At 44.8% G+C, this 20,588-nt stretch overlaps 2 protein-coding genes across 5 annotated transcripts in view; both read right to left on the bottom strand.

The window, feature by feature from the left end:
• The window catches only part of LOC310843317 (uncharacterized protein), a 164,028-nt gene extending 154,223 nt beyond the window's left edge, over positions 1-9,805 (bottom strand). Inside the window, exons 1-4 of the mRNA XM_083736482.1 lie at positions 9,652-9,805; positions 7,942-8,360; positions 7,670-7,751; positions 7,303-7,385 (exon numbers count right to left, since the gene is read on the bottom strand). Coding sequence (XP_083592608.1) covers positions 7,303-7,385; positions 7,670-7,751; positions 7,942-8,343 — 567 coding nt within the window. The 5' untranslated portion in view covers positions 8,344-8,360; positions 9,652-9,805. The remainder of the gene's footprint in view (positions 1-7,302; positions 7,386-7,669; positions 7,752-7,941; positions 8,361-9,651) is intronic.
• Positions 1-20,588, bottom strand: part of LOC310843215 (uncharacterized protein) — a 292,631-nt gene that overhangs the window by 6,473 nt on the left and 265,570 nt on the right. For all 4 annotated transcript variants that reach the window (XM_083736129.1, XM_083736128.1, XM_083736130.1 and 1 more), the window contains exon 6: positions 12,533-15,952. In XM_083736129.1, coding sequence (XP_083592255.1) covers positions 12,858-15,952 — 3,095 coding nt within the window. In that variant the 3' untranslated portion in view covers positions 12,533-12,857. The remainder of the gene's footprint in view (positions 1-12,532; positions 15,953-20,588) is intronic.

Raw genomic sequence — 20,588 nt, 5'->3', positions numbered from 1 at the left:
TGGCATCATGGCTTTTGATTTCAAGATATATCTGGCAGGGCAAAAAGCCGAGAATAAAATTTAAGTTCTTAACAGATTTAAAAAAGAGGGGAGGCTTGGCCCTGCCAGATATGAGATTATATTATGAAGCATTGTGCATATGTTGGTTGAAAGAATGGATGAAATTAGAAAATACAGATTTGTTAGATTTGGAAGGATATGACAATAGATTTGGTTGGCACGCATATTTACGGTATGGGAAAAAACAAGTGCATAAAGGTTTCAAATATCATATTATTAGAGGATCTCTGATTGAGGTATGGGGTAGGTACAAAAACCTACTTGAACCAAAAATACCACACTGGTTATCACCATTAGAGGCGATGAGTGTTAAAAAGATCAATATGACTGGGAGGTGGATAACATATGGAAGTTTTATTGAGAAAGAGGGAAGTAAGTGGAAAATGAAACCATATGAAGAAGTGAAATAATATGTAAACAATTGGCTGCATTATTTTCAGATTAATGAAATGTTTAGAAAAGAGGTTGCAGGAAGAGGCTATTCTGAAAAAGAATCTAGGTTTCAAAGAGAAGTATTGAATAACAAAGTTAAAAATTTATCTATGATGTATAAATTATTATTAGAATGGCATTTGAAGGATGAAGAGGTTAAATCAGTTATGATTCAATGGGCCAAAGACTTTGGATATAACATTCAATTTGATGACTGGATAAAATTGTGGAAGGATGAGATGAGATTTACGGCATGTACCACAATTAAAGAAAATGTTATGAAAATGATATATTGATGGTATATAACACCAGTTAAATTAAGTAAGATGTATAAGGTGAGTAATAAATGTTGGAAATGTAAGGAGAAAGAAGGGACATTTTATCATATGTGGTGGGAATGTGAAAAAATGAAGTGCTTCTGGGAAATGATATATAATGAGATAAAGATAATACTGAAATATACATTTGTTAAAAAACCAGAAGCAGTTCTATTATATACATTTGTTAAAAAACCAGAAGCAATTCTATTAGGAATATTAGGTGGTGAAATAAAAAGGAACGATCCGAAAGTATTTCTGTATGCAGTAACAGCAGCCAGAACTCTTTTGGCCCAGAAATGGAAATGGAAACAAGAAGAAATGCCTACGATTGAAGAATGGAGATCGAAATTAATGGATTACGCGGAACTGGACAGATTGACAGGGAGGATTCGCAACTGACAAGACCAAAGATTCACTGAGGACTGGAGTAAATTTACGGAATATATTAAAAATATTTGTGATAATGATATAATGTTTGTAAGTTTTCCAGAAGCTCTGTAAGAAGAGTTGGTAGAAATATTGTTTAAACAACATGGTAAGAAAAGATATATATAATGCAATCTGTGATAATTACAGAATCTGTGATAATTACATGTTGATGGAAGTCTAAAAGAAAAAAAGATATGTGATGAGTTTTTGATGTTTAATGATGTTATAAATTTGTTTTTATTGGAAAATTAATAAAAAGCATATTAAAAAAACAAAACAGAAAGCGATGTAAAATTGTACTGTTAAGTGAACAAGGCTACAGTTATGAAGAAATTGATGAAATATTACGAAAAACTTAACCAGAGCTGGCCTTTATGTATTTCTGAAGAGGTATAAGGAGACTCAGTCACTTCAAAATCAGACCGGTAAAGGCAGGGAAAGGTGCACAAAGGCAAGTGATGATGGACGAGTGGAGAGACTGTCCCTACATGACAGAAGAAAATCATCTGGGTGTATACAAGATGATATGGTGCAATGTAATGTGAAGTTGAGTGCAAGGACTGGTCTAAATATTAGAATTCTAAGGAAGAAGCCATTGTCATCTCTCAAGCAAAGGTTGAAATGATTAAACCCATGTTAACTAGACAGCGAAACAATGGGACAATGTTATTTGGTGTGATGAGACCCAAATCTCCTTGCTTGGTAGTGATGGCATGACATACGCGAGGAGAAGAATCAGAGAAGATTTACATCCTACTTGCATTACACCGACCGTGAAACACCCAGATAGTGTGTTGATCTGGCAGCAAAAGGTGTGGGCAAAATTTACGTCATTAATGGGAATGTAAATGCCCTAAAATGCATAAATGAAATATTTGCGCCCAAATTTGAAGCGTTCCTCAGGTGATCTTTTCCCAGATGCTGAAGCATATTGTCAGGGAACTGCCATCGGTTCAGGACGGAGAGAGGAAAAGCCGAATGGATTACAGAGAGCCTCCAGGGATCATGGGAAGCAGCTCCTCTTCAACGGAGGAGAGTAAACACGCCTCCAGTGGAGCGGAGCTGCAGGAGTCGGAAGAGGCAAGACGGTGCCAGGCCAAAGCGGGGAGGAGAGAGGTCCTCCGTTACCCACACTCTCCTTGCGCAGAAAGCATCCGTGCAGAGAGGGGAGGCGCAGACTGGGCGTCAAGAAGCTGCTTTGCTGGGGAAAGTTTAGGAACCGCCCACTCACGGATTCTGCCAGCGACTGAGTCAGCCACGGGAGAGTGGCGCTCCGGACAGATAAGGTTTATTTTGGCAGCAAAAGCAAGGCTTCACAGCCAAGCAAGGAGATATTTGCCTGCTTGCTCTCGAGCAACCCCTTGGAAACATTCCACACACACACATATATATGTATTCTATTTTATACTTCAACAGGATTCCGCTCCATGTCATGTTGCTGCTGTGTGCAAAAGGTGCTTTCAAGATAAAGATATTTCACTGCTGGAATGGGCTGGGAATAGCCCAAACTTTAACCCAATCAGAAATCTATGGAGCCGACTAAAGAAACTTGTTAGTCAGAAGCAACCCAGCAATAAAGTCCAATTAACAGAGGCAATAATTTAATCTTTGTTTCACTTTATTACAGCTGCAGAACTAAAAACTTGGTTCATATAATGGGAAGGCATTGTAAGGCCGTAATTAAAGCTAAAGGTTGCCAATGGTTATGACTGCTGTTCTAATAAATACACCTTCATAAAAGTTCTTTCATTACATTCTTCATTAAATTATCTTTGCATTGATATATAATTCTATGGTATTACTCCACTCAGAAGGGGTGTTATGAGTCATCAAACCTCAGAAATACACTTTTCACAAAAGGTTTCCACAATTTTGGCCACTAGGAGAAGTTGTTCACTTTAAAGTTAATGTTCTTTTTATATGGGATCAGATTATTATTATTTATGCTTCATGTTTATAAATGTGTTGGAAGCCATGTTTATATATGTGTTGGGGCAACCCAGCCAAATGGGCAGGGTATAAATAAAAAATATTATTATTACTACAGTGGTACATCGATTTAAGAGCAGCCCCGTTCTGGAAAAGATTAAGTTTGTAAAGCATCTTCATCATCAGCATCACTGCTACTAAACCATCGGAAGATGCAGACATTTTGTCTTCCTTGCCTCAGGAGACAACGGAAGTCAGGAAGAACAAAGAAACAGCTTTTCCGGATGTTGAGAAAGCTCCTCCCCAGATGCAGGACACTCTGAGCTGTTAATCCTGTAAGCTCTAAACTTCACAACTTATCTTTCCTAACAATTCTGAAGCTGACATTTAAGATGGCTTGGGCAGTTCAGACCAGCCCGGTCGTGGTAGAAAAAGGAATAATTTGAGGAAGACTGTTCAAAGAAAAAACTGTAAGTTACTGTTTATTGTGGGGGTGTTAGGTTCCCAGGTGTTATAGGAGCCACGGTTGAGCTCTGTGAAAATAGATGAGGTTGGTCACATAGAGGTATTTTTTGAATTTCCAGGCTGATATGATGATCCCTATGCAAAAGCCTTTGACTGTGTCGACCACAGCAAACTATGGCAAGTTCTTAAAGAAATGTGAAAGGCTGGGCTGGATGAATCCCAAGCTGGAATTAAGATCGCCGGAAGAAATATCAACAACCTCAGATAAGCAGATGACACAACCCTGATGGCAGAAAGTGAGGAGAAATTAAAAAACCTTTTAATGAGGGTGAAAGAGGAGAGCACAAAATATGCTCTGAAGCTCAACATCAAAAAAACGAAGATCATGGCCACTGGTCCCATCACCTCCTGGCAAATAGAAAAGGAATAAATGGAGGCAGTGAGAGACTTTACTTTCTTGGGCTCCGTGATCACTGCACATGGTGACAGCAGTCACGAAATTAAAAGATGCCTGCTCCTTGGGAGAAAGGCGATGGCAAACCTAGACCAGTGTTTCCCAACCGGTGTTCCGCGGCACACTAGTGTGCCGTGGAACTTTGCCTTGTGTTCCGTGGAGGCGGGCGAGTCGGGCAGTGAGAGGCGGGGCGGCGGCGGCGAGCACACGCGGTGCGGCGAGCGAGCGAGCTCCCACATCCCATTGCCGCTCGCTACTGGGCCTGCGCATCCGCTCGCTACTGGGCCTGCCCCAGGAGGTGGGGTTGCGGGCATCACGCCCTTCCCCACGTGAGCGGGGATTCTCTTCCGCCCCCACGTGAGCGGGGAATCCCATCTCAGCCCCCGCGAGAGCAGGGGAATCCCATCCGGCCACGCCTCCTGGCCAGGCAATCGGCTGGCTGGAGGGGGCGTGGCTTGCCCTTTTTAGGGCCGGAGCGGAGGGGGCTCGCCCTCTCCGGTTAGCCCCATCGCCGCTCGCTACATCCTAACGCCGCTCGCTACTGGGCCTGCGCATGCTCGGCGAGCACACGCGGGGCGGCGAGCGAGCGAGCTCCCACATCCGACGGCACCAAGCAGGGGCCCTTGGCCGTGCCGGTGCCCACCGTGCCCGCCTCCGCCCAGGAGGGCAGCAAGCAGCGACCGCCACCACCACCCCCGCCGCTGCCCGGCAACCGCGCCACCGCCCCCGGCTCCCCGCGGCGGGTGATCGTGCAGGCTTCGACGGGCGAGCTGCTCCGCTGCCTGGGGGACTTCGTGTGCCGCCGCTGCTACCACATCCCATCGCCGCTCGCTACTGGGCCTGCGCGTGCGCGATCGCGCCTTCGGGATTCCCTTCAGCAGGCATCAAGCAGCCTGCCTCCCTGCTTTTTCCAATTAAGGGAACCTCCACTCTCCTGCCCCTCCGTGTTTCTCACCCCAAAGCCTTGTGGGCAGCAGGAAGTGGGGCCGTCCTGCGCCGGGTGGCTGCTGACACGTCCCTTGGGCAGGAGAGGCATCCGGCTGGATGAAGGCAGCGACGCCGGGGGAACGAAACAGCGCGGCAGGTCTGAGTTGGCGCCTGGAAGGACACAGACTGCTTCATGTCGCTGCATTCCACAGCTCCGAGGCTGGCAGGTGAGTGCGTGCACTCCTCTCTCTCATTTTATTTAATGTGCATTTTTGAAGCATGTGGAAATATCCTGCGTCATCAACCACTTTGGGGAAAGTGTGCGTGTGTGTGTTTGGGGCTAGATTTCATGCATGCCTTTTTTTTTTAAGTTCTCTTCCTGCTTCATCCACATTCACCCCCCAAAAGGCCATTTTCTGTGTGCTGAATAAATTCTGCAACTCAAACGGCACGAGGTGCCAATGCATCGGGGCTGTGGAATTTATTCTGCTTGCAGAATTCTGCAGCTTTGTGTTCAGCCAAACAGGCCCAGGTTGCGCACTGAATAAAGTATTTTATAATTTTTCATATTTCTGTTTACTTACTATTTCATAATAAAGTAATTATAAAATACTTTCTTTGTGTTTATTTGATTCCTATTAAAGAGAGTTACTTTATATATAGTCAATATAGGCACAGAGTTAATTTTTTAAACATTTTCTAATGGTGGTGTGCCTCGAGATTTTTTTCATGAAACAAGTGTGCCTTTGCCCAAAAAAGGTTGGGAAACACTGACCTAGACAGCATTTTAAAAAGCAGAGACATCACCTTGCCAACAAAGGTCCGTATAGTTAAAGCCATGGTTTTCCCATTAGTGATGTATGGAAGTGAGAGCTGGACCATAAAGAAGGCTGATCGCCGAAGAATTGATGCTTTTGAATTCTGGTGCTGGAGGAGACTCTTGAGAGTCCCATGGACAGCAAGAAGATCCAACCTCTCCATTCTGATGGAAATCAGCCCTGTGTGTTCACTGGAAGGACAGATCGTGAAGCTGAGTCTCCAGTACTTTGGACACCTCATGAGAAGAAAAGACTCCCTGGAGAAGACCCTGATGCTGGGAAAGATGGAGGGCACAAGGGGAAGGGGACGACAGAGGACGAGATGGTTGGATGGTGTTCTTGAAGCCACAAACATGAGTCTGACCAAACTGTGGGAGGCGGTGGAAGACAGGAGTGCCTGGCGTGCTCTGATTCGGGGGGTCACGAAGAGTCGGACACGACTAAACGACTAAACAACAACAACAACAATGACGATCCCAGAGGGAGCCTTACCAAGAGAGGCCACGATCCCATGAGTCTCCTCCATGACGTCCTTATGCAGAGCTCTCTGGTCAGGATCCAGCAGCGCCCACTCCTCATCCGTGAAACGAACAGCAACATCTTCAAAGCACACTGGATCCTAAAAGAAAAAAGGAAATGTCCTCCTCTGAGGCAGCAGAAATTTGATCTGCTACATAATGCTCTGTTGTTTCCTTCCTGTAAATTGCGGTGTTGTTTCAATAGGATTGTTTTGCAGCACATTTTAATTATGGGTGCTTATTTTATGTATCCGTTTTTGTGCAAATAGGTGTTACTCCTCCTTGTGTTTCCCAAGTCATTCTGCCTACGCAAGCGTTCCAGTTTCCCCAATGGAAGGATCCACTTTCTCCTCTCCTTGTCAGCTGTTCTGGGAAGGTTCCCTCCCAATGCCCTAGAGCCAAATTCAAGGGGTTCATGGGGGCAGGGAGAGGGGGAGGAATGGGGGGCAGGCCCCATTTTCCAGCGGATGGGGCTGGTTAGGTGAATCCAGGCCACTATTTGTTCTCATTTGTCCACTGCTTAGAAACCAATTTTTGCATTCAGTTATCAATCTAGAAATAAAATAAGCCTGTTTTTGATGGCCATCTGTCTTGGATGATCTAGCAGAGATTCCTGCATTGCAGGGGGTCTCCTGGCTCTGAGAGACAAGCAGGGAGGGTGGCTTCTGCCACTCGCCTCCTTCCTCTTCTGCCTCTGATTCTGCACTGCATTTTGCCACAGAGTCTGCCAGCTCACTAAGCCCTGTTTCCCCTTCAGCTTCTGACCCCTCCTCTTCCCAGGCTTCTCCCTCTGACCTCTCATCCTTCCTCCACCTCCACTCCTTCGGCTCTGAGCCATCTTCCCTTCCTGGTTCCCCAGCTGCTTCCTCCGACCATTCCTCTGTGCCCAACCAGTCCATGACATTGCTCCATCCCTCAGCCTCTGTCCCCACAAGGCAGCTTCCCCTGACCTGATCTGGTTCCACAGCCACTGCTTCTCTTCTGCCCGCATGAAAAGATAGATCAGGAGGTCTTGCCGGCATCCTTCTGCCATCTGCAAGAGAAAAAAGGTAAGCAGGAAGCCAGGAGTGCCTGCTTCTCTCACAGGTGAAACAGGGCATCTCTAACTACAGATGAGCATTTGAGAAAGCCTTACCTGCTGAGAGTATTTGGACGTTTGTGCCCATTCCATATTTTAGTTGTGAAAAAATATATCTCCCCTCCTCTGGACCCTTGTTCCCAACTGTCTCCCCCCAAAACAAGATGAAAAGAACCCTCAGATGAGTTGGGAAACCAACAGAACGAGGCCAAACAGAGAAAAACCACCTTCCTCCTTACCCAGTGGCCTCTCTCTGGTGTCCAACGGAGGCCTCTCTGCCTCACAGGAATCCAGGTCCATTTCTGCAAAGAGATCCTTTCCCTGAAAAAGAAACAAGGATTCAAAACAGAGAATGGGGGAAAATATAAGAAAGAGAATGACAAAGAAGGGTGTTAGATCTCATTCCATGGATGCCTTGCAGAAAAAGCATGGGCCATCAGCAGACCATTATGGGATGTTTTCTGTCCTGTTTGGAGCCCCTTGGGAGTATCCAGAGGAAAGTTTCTCTCACCTGCTTTCTCTCCTCTGCCTGACTCAGGAGGAAACCTTCGGCCAGGGCCACTGCCTGCGAACTGGTCTCTGCTCCACAGTCCCTCACCCAGCTCTCCATCTCCAGTGGAAGGACAGCCAGGAACTGCTCCAAGATCACCAGGTCCAGCATCTCAGCTTTCGTGTGCCTTTCTGGCTTCAGCCACTGACGGTCAAGGTGGTAGAGTCGGCTGCAAACCTCTCGGGGTCCTTTGGCCTCCTGGCAGCAGAACTGCCTCAACTGCTGGCTCTGCACCTCTGAGCGGAGGGTGTCCTCCTCACCCAGGATCTTCTGCACAGAGTTCTCCCAGAATCCCCCACTGCTCCTGGTTTGGATGTCATGGCCTCTTCCTGCTCCAGGGCCAGCTGAGTCTCGCTCACCCATCTGTGCTCTCAGGAAGCCTCTGAGAGATTGGAAGGAACCCTTTGGTCTCCTGCCAAGTTCTCTCTGTCTTAAGGAGAGGCGCTAGCAAATCCTACAAAGCAAATACATTGTTCTGTTACAAAGGTTGTCTAATATCAGGAGAAGAAAAAGGTTCCCTGAGCAAGCATGGATGAGTCTTGCTGGGAACCAGGGTAGGACTGCACCACATCCCAGACCATTGGCTATCTTTTTGGGGGGAAAGAGGAGTAAGAGGAGAAGAAATATGTCTCTAGCCTTCTAGCAATGCAAAATGTGGAGGCAACGGAAGGGATTTCTGGGAGATGAATCAGCCTGGTTTCTCCTGCCTTCCAGTCAATGCATGAAGTCAGAACTGACTGATAAGGGAGTCATTTGTATTTTGTGAAAAATGGATGCTTGGCTCTAGTGGGGGTCCTCACCCGGGGGTCCTCAGGAGTTGTTCTCCCCCCACCCCCACTCCCCTGCTTCTGTCTCCTTTTTTGCACTTGAACTCTCTGCCACTCTCCAGGCAGACCCCTTGGGGGGGGGGTCACTTTTTCTTTGCTCTGAGGGCCAGGTATGTTTCTGGCCAACCCCCTGAGGGCCAAGTTCGCAGGGCCAAAAACACCTCCCTTGAAATTTAGGAGTGTAATTTAGTATTAGTATTCTCTTAGATAGCTTAACACACACACAGCTACTGATGCCAAGGTCCCTGGAGGCTCAGTGAGTAGCAGTGCCCATTTCTGGCTCAGCTGCTTTGCCAGCAACAATCCCTTTGGGAGAGAGAGGATGTGGTCCTGGGATGCCCTGCTCTGGGTGCGAGGGGATTGCTGCAATGGCCTCCGTGCGGAGCTGCCCTGGGAGACACTGGGAAACTGGTCCCCAATGCAGCAGCCAGACTCTGGGCTGGGATCCCTCTCCTTATTCCTGGCCTTTCTCTCCCACCTTTTTTTTTGGGGGGGGGGCTAGTCCACCTCCTCGTCCAGCTTTGGAAAACCATTTGCACATTTTTCGTCCGTTGTGCAATGAGGCTGAGCGACGTCACAGAGAGTTAAAGTCCCAGGGACCCCTTTGTTTAAAGAAGGGAGATCTTTTCTGAAGCAGGGGGGAGGGGTAGAGGGCCAAATGAGTTTTGGATCCTCTGATCTCCAGGAAGGAGAGCGTGGCAGACCTGGCCCCTCCCTGGCAGGACCCTCTCCTCCTCCCTGACTTGGGGTCCCCCCCCTGCAGGAGCACATGCGGCCCCCCAGGCCCCCTCCCCTGCTGCAGCCCTGAGACCCCCACCAGATCCCAGAGAGAGAGGAGACTCACCAGATCCCAGGAGGGACAGCGAGGCAGCCCTTGCAGGAGAGACACCGAAGCAGGAAAGGACTGGGGAGGGAGGGGCCTTGGCTCTGGAGGACCTGCCCCCCTTGCTTCCTGTCCTCTCTAGGAAGGCAGCTCGGTTCCCTTTAACCCTTGCCAAGCCGAGTCCCCCCAGCTCAGCCCTCTCTCGCTTGGCAGAACCTGAGATTCTTATTATTTGTTATGGATTTCGGTGGGGGGCAGCTGCCCCCCTGGCTCCGCCCATGCCCAGATATCCTTTTGGGGGTGAGGCTCCTGGCTGAACTCTGAGCATCTCCCTCCCTTGGCCAGAAACCAGAGGAAGAGCCTGCAGGGAAAAGGGCTTTGCAGGAGGCAAGGAAGCTCCTCCTGGAATTCAGGAGTGGAGAGAGAGGAGGGGATCCCAGGGTCATCTAGTCCCACCCCCAGCAATGCAGGAATCTCAGCTCAAGCATCCATGGCAGATGGCCGTCCGATCTCTGCTGAGAAACCTCCAAGGAAGGAGAGTCCCCCACCTCCCAAGGGAGACCTTTCCCCTGCCCAACTGCTCTTAGATGTCCCTCAAGGCAGCCGGTCCTGAGTTCTAGCCCTGCTGAAACAATCACACTGGCTGCCAAGGAGGAACCAAGCGAAGTTCATAATAAATAAATCCTATTCTCATCATAAATGAGTAATACTTTCTTAAGCATGTTGCTACGCAAACATTCAATAGTATGCCATTTCCCCTGCCAGAAATGCTGAATTTCTAACTCAATGGACTAAAAATGGATGGTTGTTATGCTTAGAGAAGCTTTTAATATTTTATGGACTATTGTATTTTAATATTTTGTTGGAAGCCGCCCAGAGTGGCTTGGGAAAAACCAGCCAGATGCCCGGGGTATGTATAAATAAGAATAAGAATAAGAATAAGAATAAGAATAAGAATAAGAATAAGAATAATACTGCTGCTACTGCTGGGCAGATAGGCCTCATTCTTCAAATGGTTTTGGGATTTTATCTGTGTCATTTTCAATTGTTATTGATATTAATGTTGTATTCTGAATTTTTGATCTTATCATTTATGTGGAAATTCTTTTCCATTTGGTTGTGTACCTTTGGATGTGTTTTGCTTATCGTTTATGACTTTTGTTATGTTGGTAATTATGTAAATCTTGTCATAACAATAACAACAATAATTTATTATTTATGCCCCACCCATCTGGCTGGGTTTCTCCAGCCACTCTGGGCAGCCTGCAACAAATGATTAAAACTACATTAAAACATCAATCCTTAAAAACTTCCCGAAACAGGGCTGCCTTCAGGAGTCTTCTAAACGTCAGAGAGTTGTTTATTTCTTTGACATCCGATGGGAGGGCGTTCCACAGAAGAGGCGCCACCACCGAGAAGGCCCTTTGCCTATCATGTTGTAAGCCGCCTTGAGCGTTGTTTTAACGATGGAAAGGTTACAAATAAAATAAAATGATGATGATGAAGATTGAACAGATGTCTACGATTTCCCACAGGCTACTTTGTGTGAGGGGAACTGCAATCCAGGGAGTATCTGGCAGGAGATAATCAGATAAGGAAAGCTTTATTTACAAAAAAGAGAGAATGGTGAAACAAAGGGAAGACAGGAGATGTGTTCTTTCAGGGAGAAGTTAACTTATTACTTCAGCTAAATGTCTCAGGATTAAACACAGTTCTGCAGGCACAGCTTCTCTTCAACTCCCTCCTCTCAAAATCAGTTGTCACACTTCAGGGAGATGTTCAGGTTTCCAGAAGAGGTGGTGAAAGGCTGAACTCTCTTTCTGCTGCTTCTCTCTCACCCCCGAACTTAGTTATGAGGGGTCTTTCCGTGAGGTACTTTTGACACAGCCCAGCTTCCTTCACAGCCAGGGGCCACTTTTCGTTGGTTCCCCTGAGGTATTTTCCTTTGTATGCCAGACCCAGGGGATCCTCTCAGCCCTTGCCACGGACTCGGGAATCTCCTTTTCCTAGAAGATCTCTCCCCCCCCCTCCTGACTGGAAGGAGACCCCAGAAGAAGAAGAGGAGAGTCTTCTCACAGCTTCTGCCTCCAGCTTCACTCCCTCCAGACCCTCAACATGGTCTCCCCATCTCAGCTGTGAGGCTCCTTCCTCTGGCTCCATAGATATTCTCCTCAGAGCGGAGGATCCACTCAGATCAGAGCCACTTCTCTCTCCCTCCCTCCCACCCTCCCCTCTCTCCTCATCCCCATCTTCTCTCAACCTTCCCTCTCTCCCATCTCAAATCCCCTCAGAAACGGCTCTCTTTATTTTCCCTCCAAAAGTCCTGGCGCCACCCCCCTCCGGGTAGCCAATCAGAAAGAGACTCTGCTCTGGCTCTGCTGTCCGTCACAGCAGCCAGCTGCCTCAACAGGCCTTGCAATCTCCCCACCGCTTGAGCCGTCCTCCATTGTCTCCCTAGACAGGTGGATGAGGAGAGAGCCATTCAGAGGCCACAGGAAAGGGGCATTGGGGGCCGAGAGAGGCAAACTGGAGCGGGGAAGCATCGCCGAAAGGATGCCTACCTCTCTCTGTTCTTCCTTCTCAATATCAGTTATTTCTAGCTAAGAAATTGGGGGAAAGGCAGCTACTCTGTGTAGGGTTCCTTGGGGTTGAGATCCGTAAGCTGAGTATGGTACGATTTCTCAGCATTTAATGACACACTTTAATGGGTAAGTGAACTCATATTGGAAACATTGCAGACACAGTCATGAAGGATTTTTCTAGAGTGTTTTATTCATCCTCACCTAGATAACGTGAAATTAATGGGTGTTACTGTCTCCAAATAACATCAGACCTATGCAAGCAGATTATTGGAATAATCTGTCGACTTTTGTATTTTCTTTTATTTTGATTTTCTTGTGACCTTTGTACATTATTTATTTATTTATTTGTTTGTTTATTTGTAGAGGGAAAATTAAAAGACAAATTGTATGGCAAGTTGTGGAAGAATAAAGGGTTCTGTTTGGGAAAAAAACCAAAAAAACTGGGGGGTGGCCTCCTCAAATATTTTATTGGGGGACAAAGACCGCTAGGGCTTTAAGAGTTGGTGCCTATTCCCTACACCCACAGGTCTCAGGAATGTTACAACATAAAAACACAATATAAAAACACAAACCGACCTTAGTATAGATTCTTTGATGGGAAGTGAGATCGGAGCTCCTCCAGAAGCTCTTTCCACATTCCGCACACTAATATGGTTTCTCCCCTGTATGAGTTCTTTGATGGGAAGTGAGAGAGGAGCTCTTACTGAAGCTCTTTCCACATTCCGCACACTGATAGGGTTTCTCCCCTGTATGAATTCTCTGATGGGAAGTGAGATGGTGGTTGAAACTGAAGCTCTTTTCACATTCCACACACTGATAGGGTTTCTCCCCTGTATGAATTCTTTGATGGGAAGTGAGTTTGGAGCTTTCAGTGAAGCTCTTTCCACATTCCACACACTGATAGGGCTTCTCCCCTGTATGAAGTCTTTGATGGGAAGTGAGAGAGTAGCTCTGACTGAAGCTCTTTCCACATTCCACACACTGATAGGGTTTCTCCCCTGTATGAATTCTTTTATGGCAAGTGAGAGAGGAGCTTTCAGTAAAGCTCTTTCCACATTCCACACACTGATAAGGTTTCTCCCCAGTATGAATTATTTGATGGGAAGTGAGAGAGGAGCTCTTCCTGAAGCTCTTTCCACATTCTACACACTGATAGGGTTTCTCCCCTGTATGAATTCTCTGATGCATAGTGAGATTGGAGCTATGAGTGAAGCTCTTTCCACATTCCACACACTGATAGGGTTTCTCCCCTGTATGAATTCTTTGGTGGGAAGTGAGATCGGAGCTCTGACTAAAGCTCTTTCCACATTCCACACACTGATAGGGTTTCTCCCCTGTATGAATTCTTTGATGGGAAGTGAGTTTGGAGCTCTGACTGAAGCTCTTTCCACATTCCACACACTGATAGGGTTTCTCCCCTGTATGAATTCTTTGATGCGAAGTGAGATCGGAGCTCTGACTAAAGCTCTTTCCACATTCCACACACTGATAGGGTTTCTCCCCTGTATGAATTCTTTGATGGGAAGTGAGTTTGGAGCTCTGACTGAAGCTCTTTCCACATTCCGCACACTGATAGGGTTTCTCCCCTGTATGAATTCTTTGATGCAAAGTGAGATTGGAGCTCTGACTGAAGCTCTTTCCACATTCCACACACTGATAGGGTTTCTCTCCTGTATGAATTCTCTGATGGGAAGTGAAAGCGGCACTCTGACTGAAGCTCTTTCCACATTCCACACACTGATAGGGTTTCTCCCCTGTATGAATTCTTTGATGGGAAGTGAGTTTGGAGCTTTCAGAGAAGCTCTTTCCACATTCCACACACTGATAGTGTTTCTCCCCTGTGTGAATTCTTTGATGGGAAGTGAGTTTGGAGCTCTGACTGAAGCTCTTTCCACATTCCACACACTGATAGGGTTTCTCCCCTGTATGAATTCTTTGATGGGAAGTGAGGTTGGAGCTATGAGTGAAGCTCTTTCCACATTCCACACACTGATAAGGTTTCTCCCCTGTATGAATTCTTTGATGGGAAGTGAGATCGGAGCTCTGACTAAAGCTCTTTCCACATTCCACACACTGATAGGGTTTCTCCCCTGTATGAATTCTTTGATGGGAAGTGAGTTTGGAGCTCTGACTGAAGCTCTTTCCACATTCCACACACTGATAGGGTTTCTCCCCTGTATGAATTATTTGATGCGAAGTGAGATCGGAGCTCTGACTAAAGCTCTTTCCACATTCCACACACTGATAGGGTTTCTCCCCTGTATGAATTCTTTGATGGGAAGTGAGTTTGGAGCTCTGACTGAAGCTCTTTCCACATTCCGCACACTGATAGGGTTTCTCCCCTGTATGAATTCTTTGATGCAAAGTGAGATTGGAGCTCTGACTGAAGCTCTTTCCACATTCCACACACTGATAGGGTTTCTCTCCTGTATGAATTCTCTGATGGGAAGTGAAAGCGGCACTCTGACTGAAGCTCTTTCCACATTCCACACACTGATAGGGTTTCTCCCCTGTATGAATTCTTTGATGGGAAGTGAGTTTGGAGCTTTCAGAGAAGCTCTTTCCACATTCCACACACTGATAGTGTTTCTCCCCTGTGTGAATTCTTTGATGGGAAGTGAGTTTGGAGCTCTGACTGAAGCTCTTTCCACATTCCACACACTGATAGGGTTTCTCCCCTGTATGAATTCTTTGATGGGAAGTGAGGTTGGAGCTATGAGTGAAGCTCTTTCCACATTCCACACACTGATAAGGTTTCTCCCCTGTATGAATTCTTTGATGGGAAGTGAGATCGGAGCTCTGACTAAAGCTCTTTCCACATTCCACACACTGATAGGGTTTCTCCCCTGTATGAATTCTTTGATGGGAAGTGAGTTTGGAGCTCTGACTGAAGCTCTTTCCACATTCCACACACTGATAGGGTTTCTCCCCTGTATGAATTATTTGATGCGAAGTGAGATCGGAGCTCTGAGTAAAGCTCTTTCTGCATTCCACACACTGGTAGTGTTTCTCCCCAGTATGAATTATTTGATGGGAAGTGAGAGAGGAGCTCTGACTGAAGCTCTTTCCACATTCCACACACTGATAGGGTTTCTCCCCTGTATGAATTCTTTGATGGGAAGTGAGATTGGAGCTCTGACTGAAGCTCTTTCCACATTCCACACACTGATAGGGTTTCTCCCCTGTATGAATTCTCTGATGGGACGTGAGAGCGGAACTCTGACTGAAGCTCTTTCCACATTCCACACACTGATAAGGTTTCTCCCCTGTATGAATTCTTTGATGGGAAGTGAGTTTGGAGCTCTGACTGAAGCTCTTTCCACATTCCGCACACTGATAGGGTTTCTCCCCTGTATGAATTCTTTCATGCGAAGTGAGATTGGAGCTCTTACTGAAGCTCTTTCCACATTCCACACACTGATAGGGTTTCTCCCCTGTATGAATTCTCTGATGGGACATGAGATCAGTGCTCCTACCGAAGCTCTTTCCACATTCCACACACTGATAGGGTTTCTTCCCTGTATGAATTCTTTGATGGGAAGTGAGATTGGAGCTCTTACTGAAGCTCTTTCCACATTCCACACACTGATAGAGTTTCTTTCCAAGGATATTTTGTTGATGGGAAGTGGAATGGGAGCGCCGACTGCAGCTTTCTCCAAACTCCAAATTTTTATGTGGCTTCTCCTCTCTGGGTATTTTATCGTGGTCACCTTCGTTCTTGATTTCTGATTCATCACAATCTGCCATGGAGACAAAAAGGGATTAGAACCTCAGGAACAAATGGAGAAGAACTGAAGGGAGTTCAATGTGTGTTTATTACCTTTGTTGTTTGTCATTAACCAACATATTTATTATGAGATTCTGTTGAGGTGCTGAATGTTGCTTTGTTTGATATACAGTAGTGGTCAAAATTGTGGAATACTTTTGGAGAAAAGTGTATTTCTGAGGTTTGATGGCTCATAACACTGCTTCCTTTGGAGTAACATCATAAAATTATGTATCAATGGAAATTGTTCAATTACTCATATTCTATCTAAAGCTATGGCCAAATAACCAGAAAAAAGAACAACTTGCTTAAATTGACTTTTGTCAGTGTCTTTTGTGATTGGTATCAAGTTGGTTGGTTTTTTTGTGTTCTTATAAAACAATAAAATTATAGAAATGGCACAAAGAGTTGAGGAGGCTTCTGGCGATCGCGGGAGTGAAAGCAAGCGGGATTCCTCAGTGCTGAGAGAATCCAGCTTTTGAGGGGGAAAGGGAGTGCTGCAAGAGCGCCGCAGCCCCCCAAACACCCTTGAAAGGATATTCAAGGGGCAGGGTCCTGGCACCGTCCAACAGCTTATCCTCCGGCTGCCAAGTAACCTCTTTTTTGGGGGCGACGAGAGCGGTGGGGTAGAGAAGCGGACAGCAGGAGGCCATTTCTATCCCTCAAGAGTGAAGCTCCGAGCTTGCACACAGAAGTGATCAGCTCTCAAACATTAAGAAATCGAATTGGGACTTTTAAAAATACAAATCCATGGATTAGAGCCAATTTGAAGTGGGTAAGGTGGAAAAAAATGAGGTCAGCCTTGCCTGGAATTTAAACTACACACAAGAACAATCTTCAGAGCGGGACAAAAACGTAAGTCAATGCAAACGGATTAAACTGATAATTTATTTGACTGCCTTTTAAAGGACTATAAGGAGTATCAGGATTATAAAGATAGAGAAAAGGGGGAGAGTCGTTTGGAAGGCAATTAATAGTCTTATCAGTGAGTCGGTGGGAAACGTCGGGGGAGAAGACTCCGAGAGCTTTCTACTTTTGTTTTTAAAAAGATCTGCGCAATTGGCAGCGACGGACTTTAAAACTACTGATTTATTAATTCCAGCCTGTGAAGAGAGACAGAAGATACTAAGAGGGAAAATACTGTTTCTTTACCTTAATTTGCTGGAAGTTTAAAAGAAGTTTGAGAGGAATTAGGAGTGTTTTTGCCCTCTGAAGTTCATACCCCCCCCCGCCTGCTTCTCTGCGGAGTATTTGAATGGGATAGAAAGAAGCGAACTGCGCCATTTTTGTATCTTTGATGGGGGGGCTTTTGCCCTTCTCCTTCTCTTCCCCTCTCTTTGAGATTTAACACAGACTTTTATTCATTTGGTGGCATCATGGATTTTGATTTCAAGATATATCTGGCAGGGCAAAAAGCCGAGAATAAAATTTAAGTTCTTAACAGATTTAAAAGAGAGGGGAGGTTTGGCCCTGCCAGATATGAGATTATATTATGAAGCATTGTGCATGTGTTGGTTGAAAGAATGGATGAAATTAGAAAATACAGATTTGTTAGATTTGGAAGGATATGACAATAGATTCAGTTGGCACGCATATTTATGGTATGGAAAAAAACGAGTGCATAAAGGTTTCAAAAATCATATTATTAGAGGATCTCTGATTGAGGTATGAGGTAGGTACAAAAACCTACTTGAACCAAAAATACCACACTGGTTATCACCATTAGAGGCGATGAGTGTTAAAAAGATCAATATGACTGGGAGGTGGATAACATATGGAAGTTTAATTGAGAAAGAGGGAAGTAAGTGGAAAATGAAACCATATGAAGAAGTGAAATAATATGTAAACAATTGGCTGCATTATTTTCAGATTAATGAAATGTTTAGAAAAGAGGTTGCAGAAAGAGGCTATTCTGAAAAAGAATCTAGGTTTCAAAGAGAAGTATTGAATAACAAAGTTAAAAATTTATCTATGATGTATAAATTATTATTAGAATGGCATTTGAAGGATGAAGAGGTTAAATCAGTTATGATTCAATGGGCCAAAGACTTTGGATAGAACATTCAATTTGATGATTGGATAAAATTGTGGAAGGCAGGGATGAGATTTACGGCATGTACCACAATTAAAGAAAATGTTATGAAAATGATATATCGATGGTATATAACACCAGTTAAATTAAGTAAGATGTATAAGGTGAGTAATAAATGTAGGAAATGTAAGGAGAAAGAAGGGACATTTTATCATATGTGGTGGGAATGTGAAAAATGAAGTGCTTCTGGGAAATGATATATAATGAGATAAAGAAAATACTGAAATATACATTTGTTAAAAAACCAGAAGCAGTTCTATTAGGAATATTAGGTGGTGAAATAAAAAGGAACGATCAGAAAGTATTTCTGTATGCAGTAACAGCAGCCAGAACTCTTTAGGTCCAGAAATGGAAACAAGAAGAAATGCCTACGATTGAAGAATGGAGATCGAAATTAATGGATTACGCGGAACTGGACAGATTGACAGGGAGGATTCGCAACTGACAAGACCAAAGATTCACTGAGGACTGGAGTAAATTTACAGAATATATTAAAAATATTTGTGATAATGTTTGTAAGTTTTCAAGAAGCTCTGTAAGAAGAGTTGGTAGAAATATTGTTTAAACAACATGGGAAGAAAAGATATATATAATGCAATCTGTGATAATTACGGAAAATTATCAGACATGTAGATGGAAGTCTAAAAGAAAAAAAAGATATGTGATGAGTTTTTGATGTTTAATGATGTTATAAATTTGTTTTTATTGGAAAATTAATAAAAAATATATTAAAAAAAACAAAACAGAAAGCGATGTAAAATTGTACTGTTAAGTGAACAAGGCTAAAGTTATGAAGAAATTGATGAAATATTAGGAAAAACTTAACCAAAGCAGGCATTTCTATATTTTTGAAGAGGTATAAGGAGGTATAAGGAGACTCGTCACTACAAAAACAGACTGGTAATGGCAGGGAAAGGTGCACAAAGGCAAGTGATGATGGACGAGTGGAGAGACTGTCCCTACATGACAGAAGAAAATCATCTGGGTGGATACAAGATGACATGGTGCAATGTAATGTGAAAACTGGTCTAAATGTTAGAATTCTAAGGAAGAAGCCATTGTCATCTCTCAAGCAAAGGTTGAAAAGATTAAACCCATGTTAACTGGACAGCGGAACAATGGGACAATGTTATTTGGTGTGATGAGACCCTAAACGCCTTGCTTGGTAGTGATGGCATGACATACGCGAGGAGAAGAATCAGAGAAGATTTACATCCTACTTGCATTAGGAATGCCTCGTGAAACACCCAGATAGTGTGTTGATCTGGGGTTGTATGGCAGCAAAAGGTGTGGGTAAAATTTACATCATTAATGGGAATGTAAATGCCCTAAAATGCATAAATGAAATACTTGCGCCCAAACTGAAGCGTTCCTCAGGTGATCTTTTCCCAGATGCTGAAGCATATTGTCAGGGAACTGCCATCGGTTCAGGAGGGAGAGAGGAAAAGCCAAATGGATCACAGAGAGCCTCCAGGGATCATGGGAAGCAGCTCCTCTTCAACGGAGGAGAGTAAACACGCCTCCAGTGGAGCGGAGCTGCAGGAGTCGGAAGAGGCAAGACGGTGCCAGGCCAAAGCGGGGAGGAGAGAGGTCCTCCATTATCCATGCTCTCCTTGCGCAGAAAGCATCCGAGCAGAGAGGGGAGGCGCAGACTGGGCGTCAAGAAGCTGCTTTGCTGGGGAAAGTTTAGGAACCGCCCACTCACGGATTCTGCCAGCGACTGAGTCGGCCACGGGAGAGTGGCGCTCCGGACAGATAAGGTTTATTTTGGCAGCAAAAGCAAGGCTTCACAGCTAAGCAGGGAGATATTTGCCTGCTTGCTCTCGAGCAACCCCTTGGAAACATTCCACACACACACACACACACACACACACACATATATGTATTCTATTTTATACTTCAACAGGATTCTGCTCCATGTCATGTTGCTGCTGTGTGCAAAAGGTGCTTTCAAGATAAAGATATTTCACTGCTGGAATGGCCTGGGAATAGCCCAAATTTTAACCCAATCAGAAATCTATGGAGCCGACTAAAGAAACTTGTTAGTCAGAAGCAAACCAGCAATAAAGTCCAATTAACAGAGGCAATAATTTAATCTTTGTTTCACTTTATTACAGCTGCAGAACTAAAAACTTGGTTCATATCATGGGAAGGCATTGTAAGGCCATAATCAAAGCTAAAGGTTGCCAATGGTTATGACTGCTGATCTAAAAAATGGTTATGACTGCTGTTCTAATAAATACTCCTTCATAAATGTTCTTTCATTACATTCTTCATTAAATTATCTTTCCATTGATATATAATTTTATGGTATTACTCCACACAAAAGTGGTGTTATGAGCCATCAAACCTCAGAAATACACTATTCACAAAAGGTTTCCACAATTCTGGCCACTAGGAGAAGTTGTTCACTTTAAAGTTAATGTTCTTTTTATATGCGATCAGATTATTATTATTTATGCTTCATGTTTATAAATGTGTTGGAACTCATGTTTATATATGTGTTGGGGCAACCCAG

Source organism: Podarcis gaigeae (assembly GCF_964106915.1).
Source record: "Podarcis gaigeae genome assembly, chromosome: 4".
Lineage (NCBI taxonomy): Eukaryota > Metazoa > Chordata > Lepidosauria > Squamata > Lacertidae > Podarcis > Podarcis gaigeae.
The sequence above is the reverse complement of the archived record's forward strand: the minus strand, read 5'-3'. Positions and strand labels throughout refer to the sequence as shown.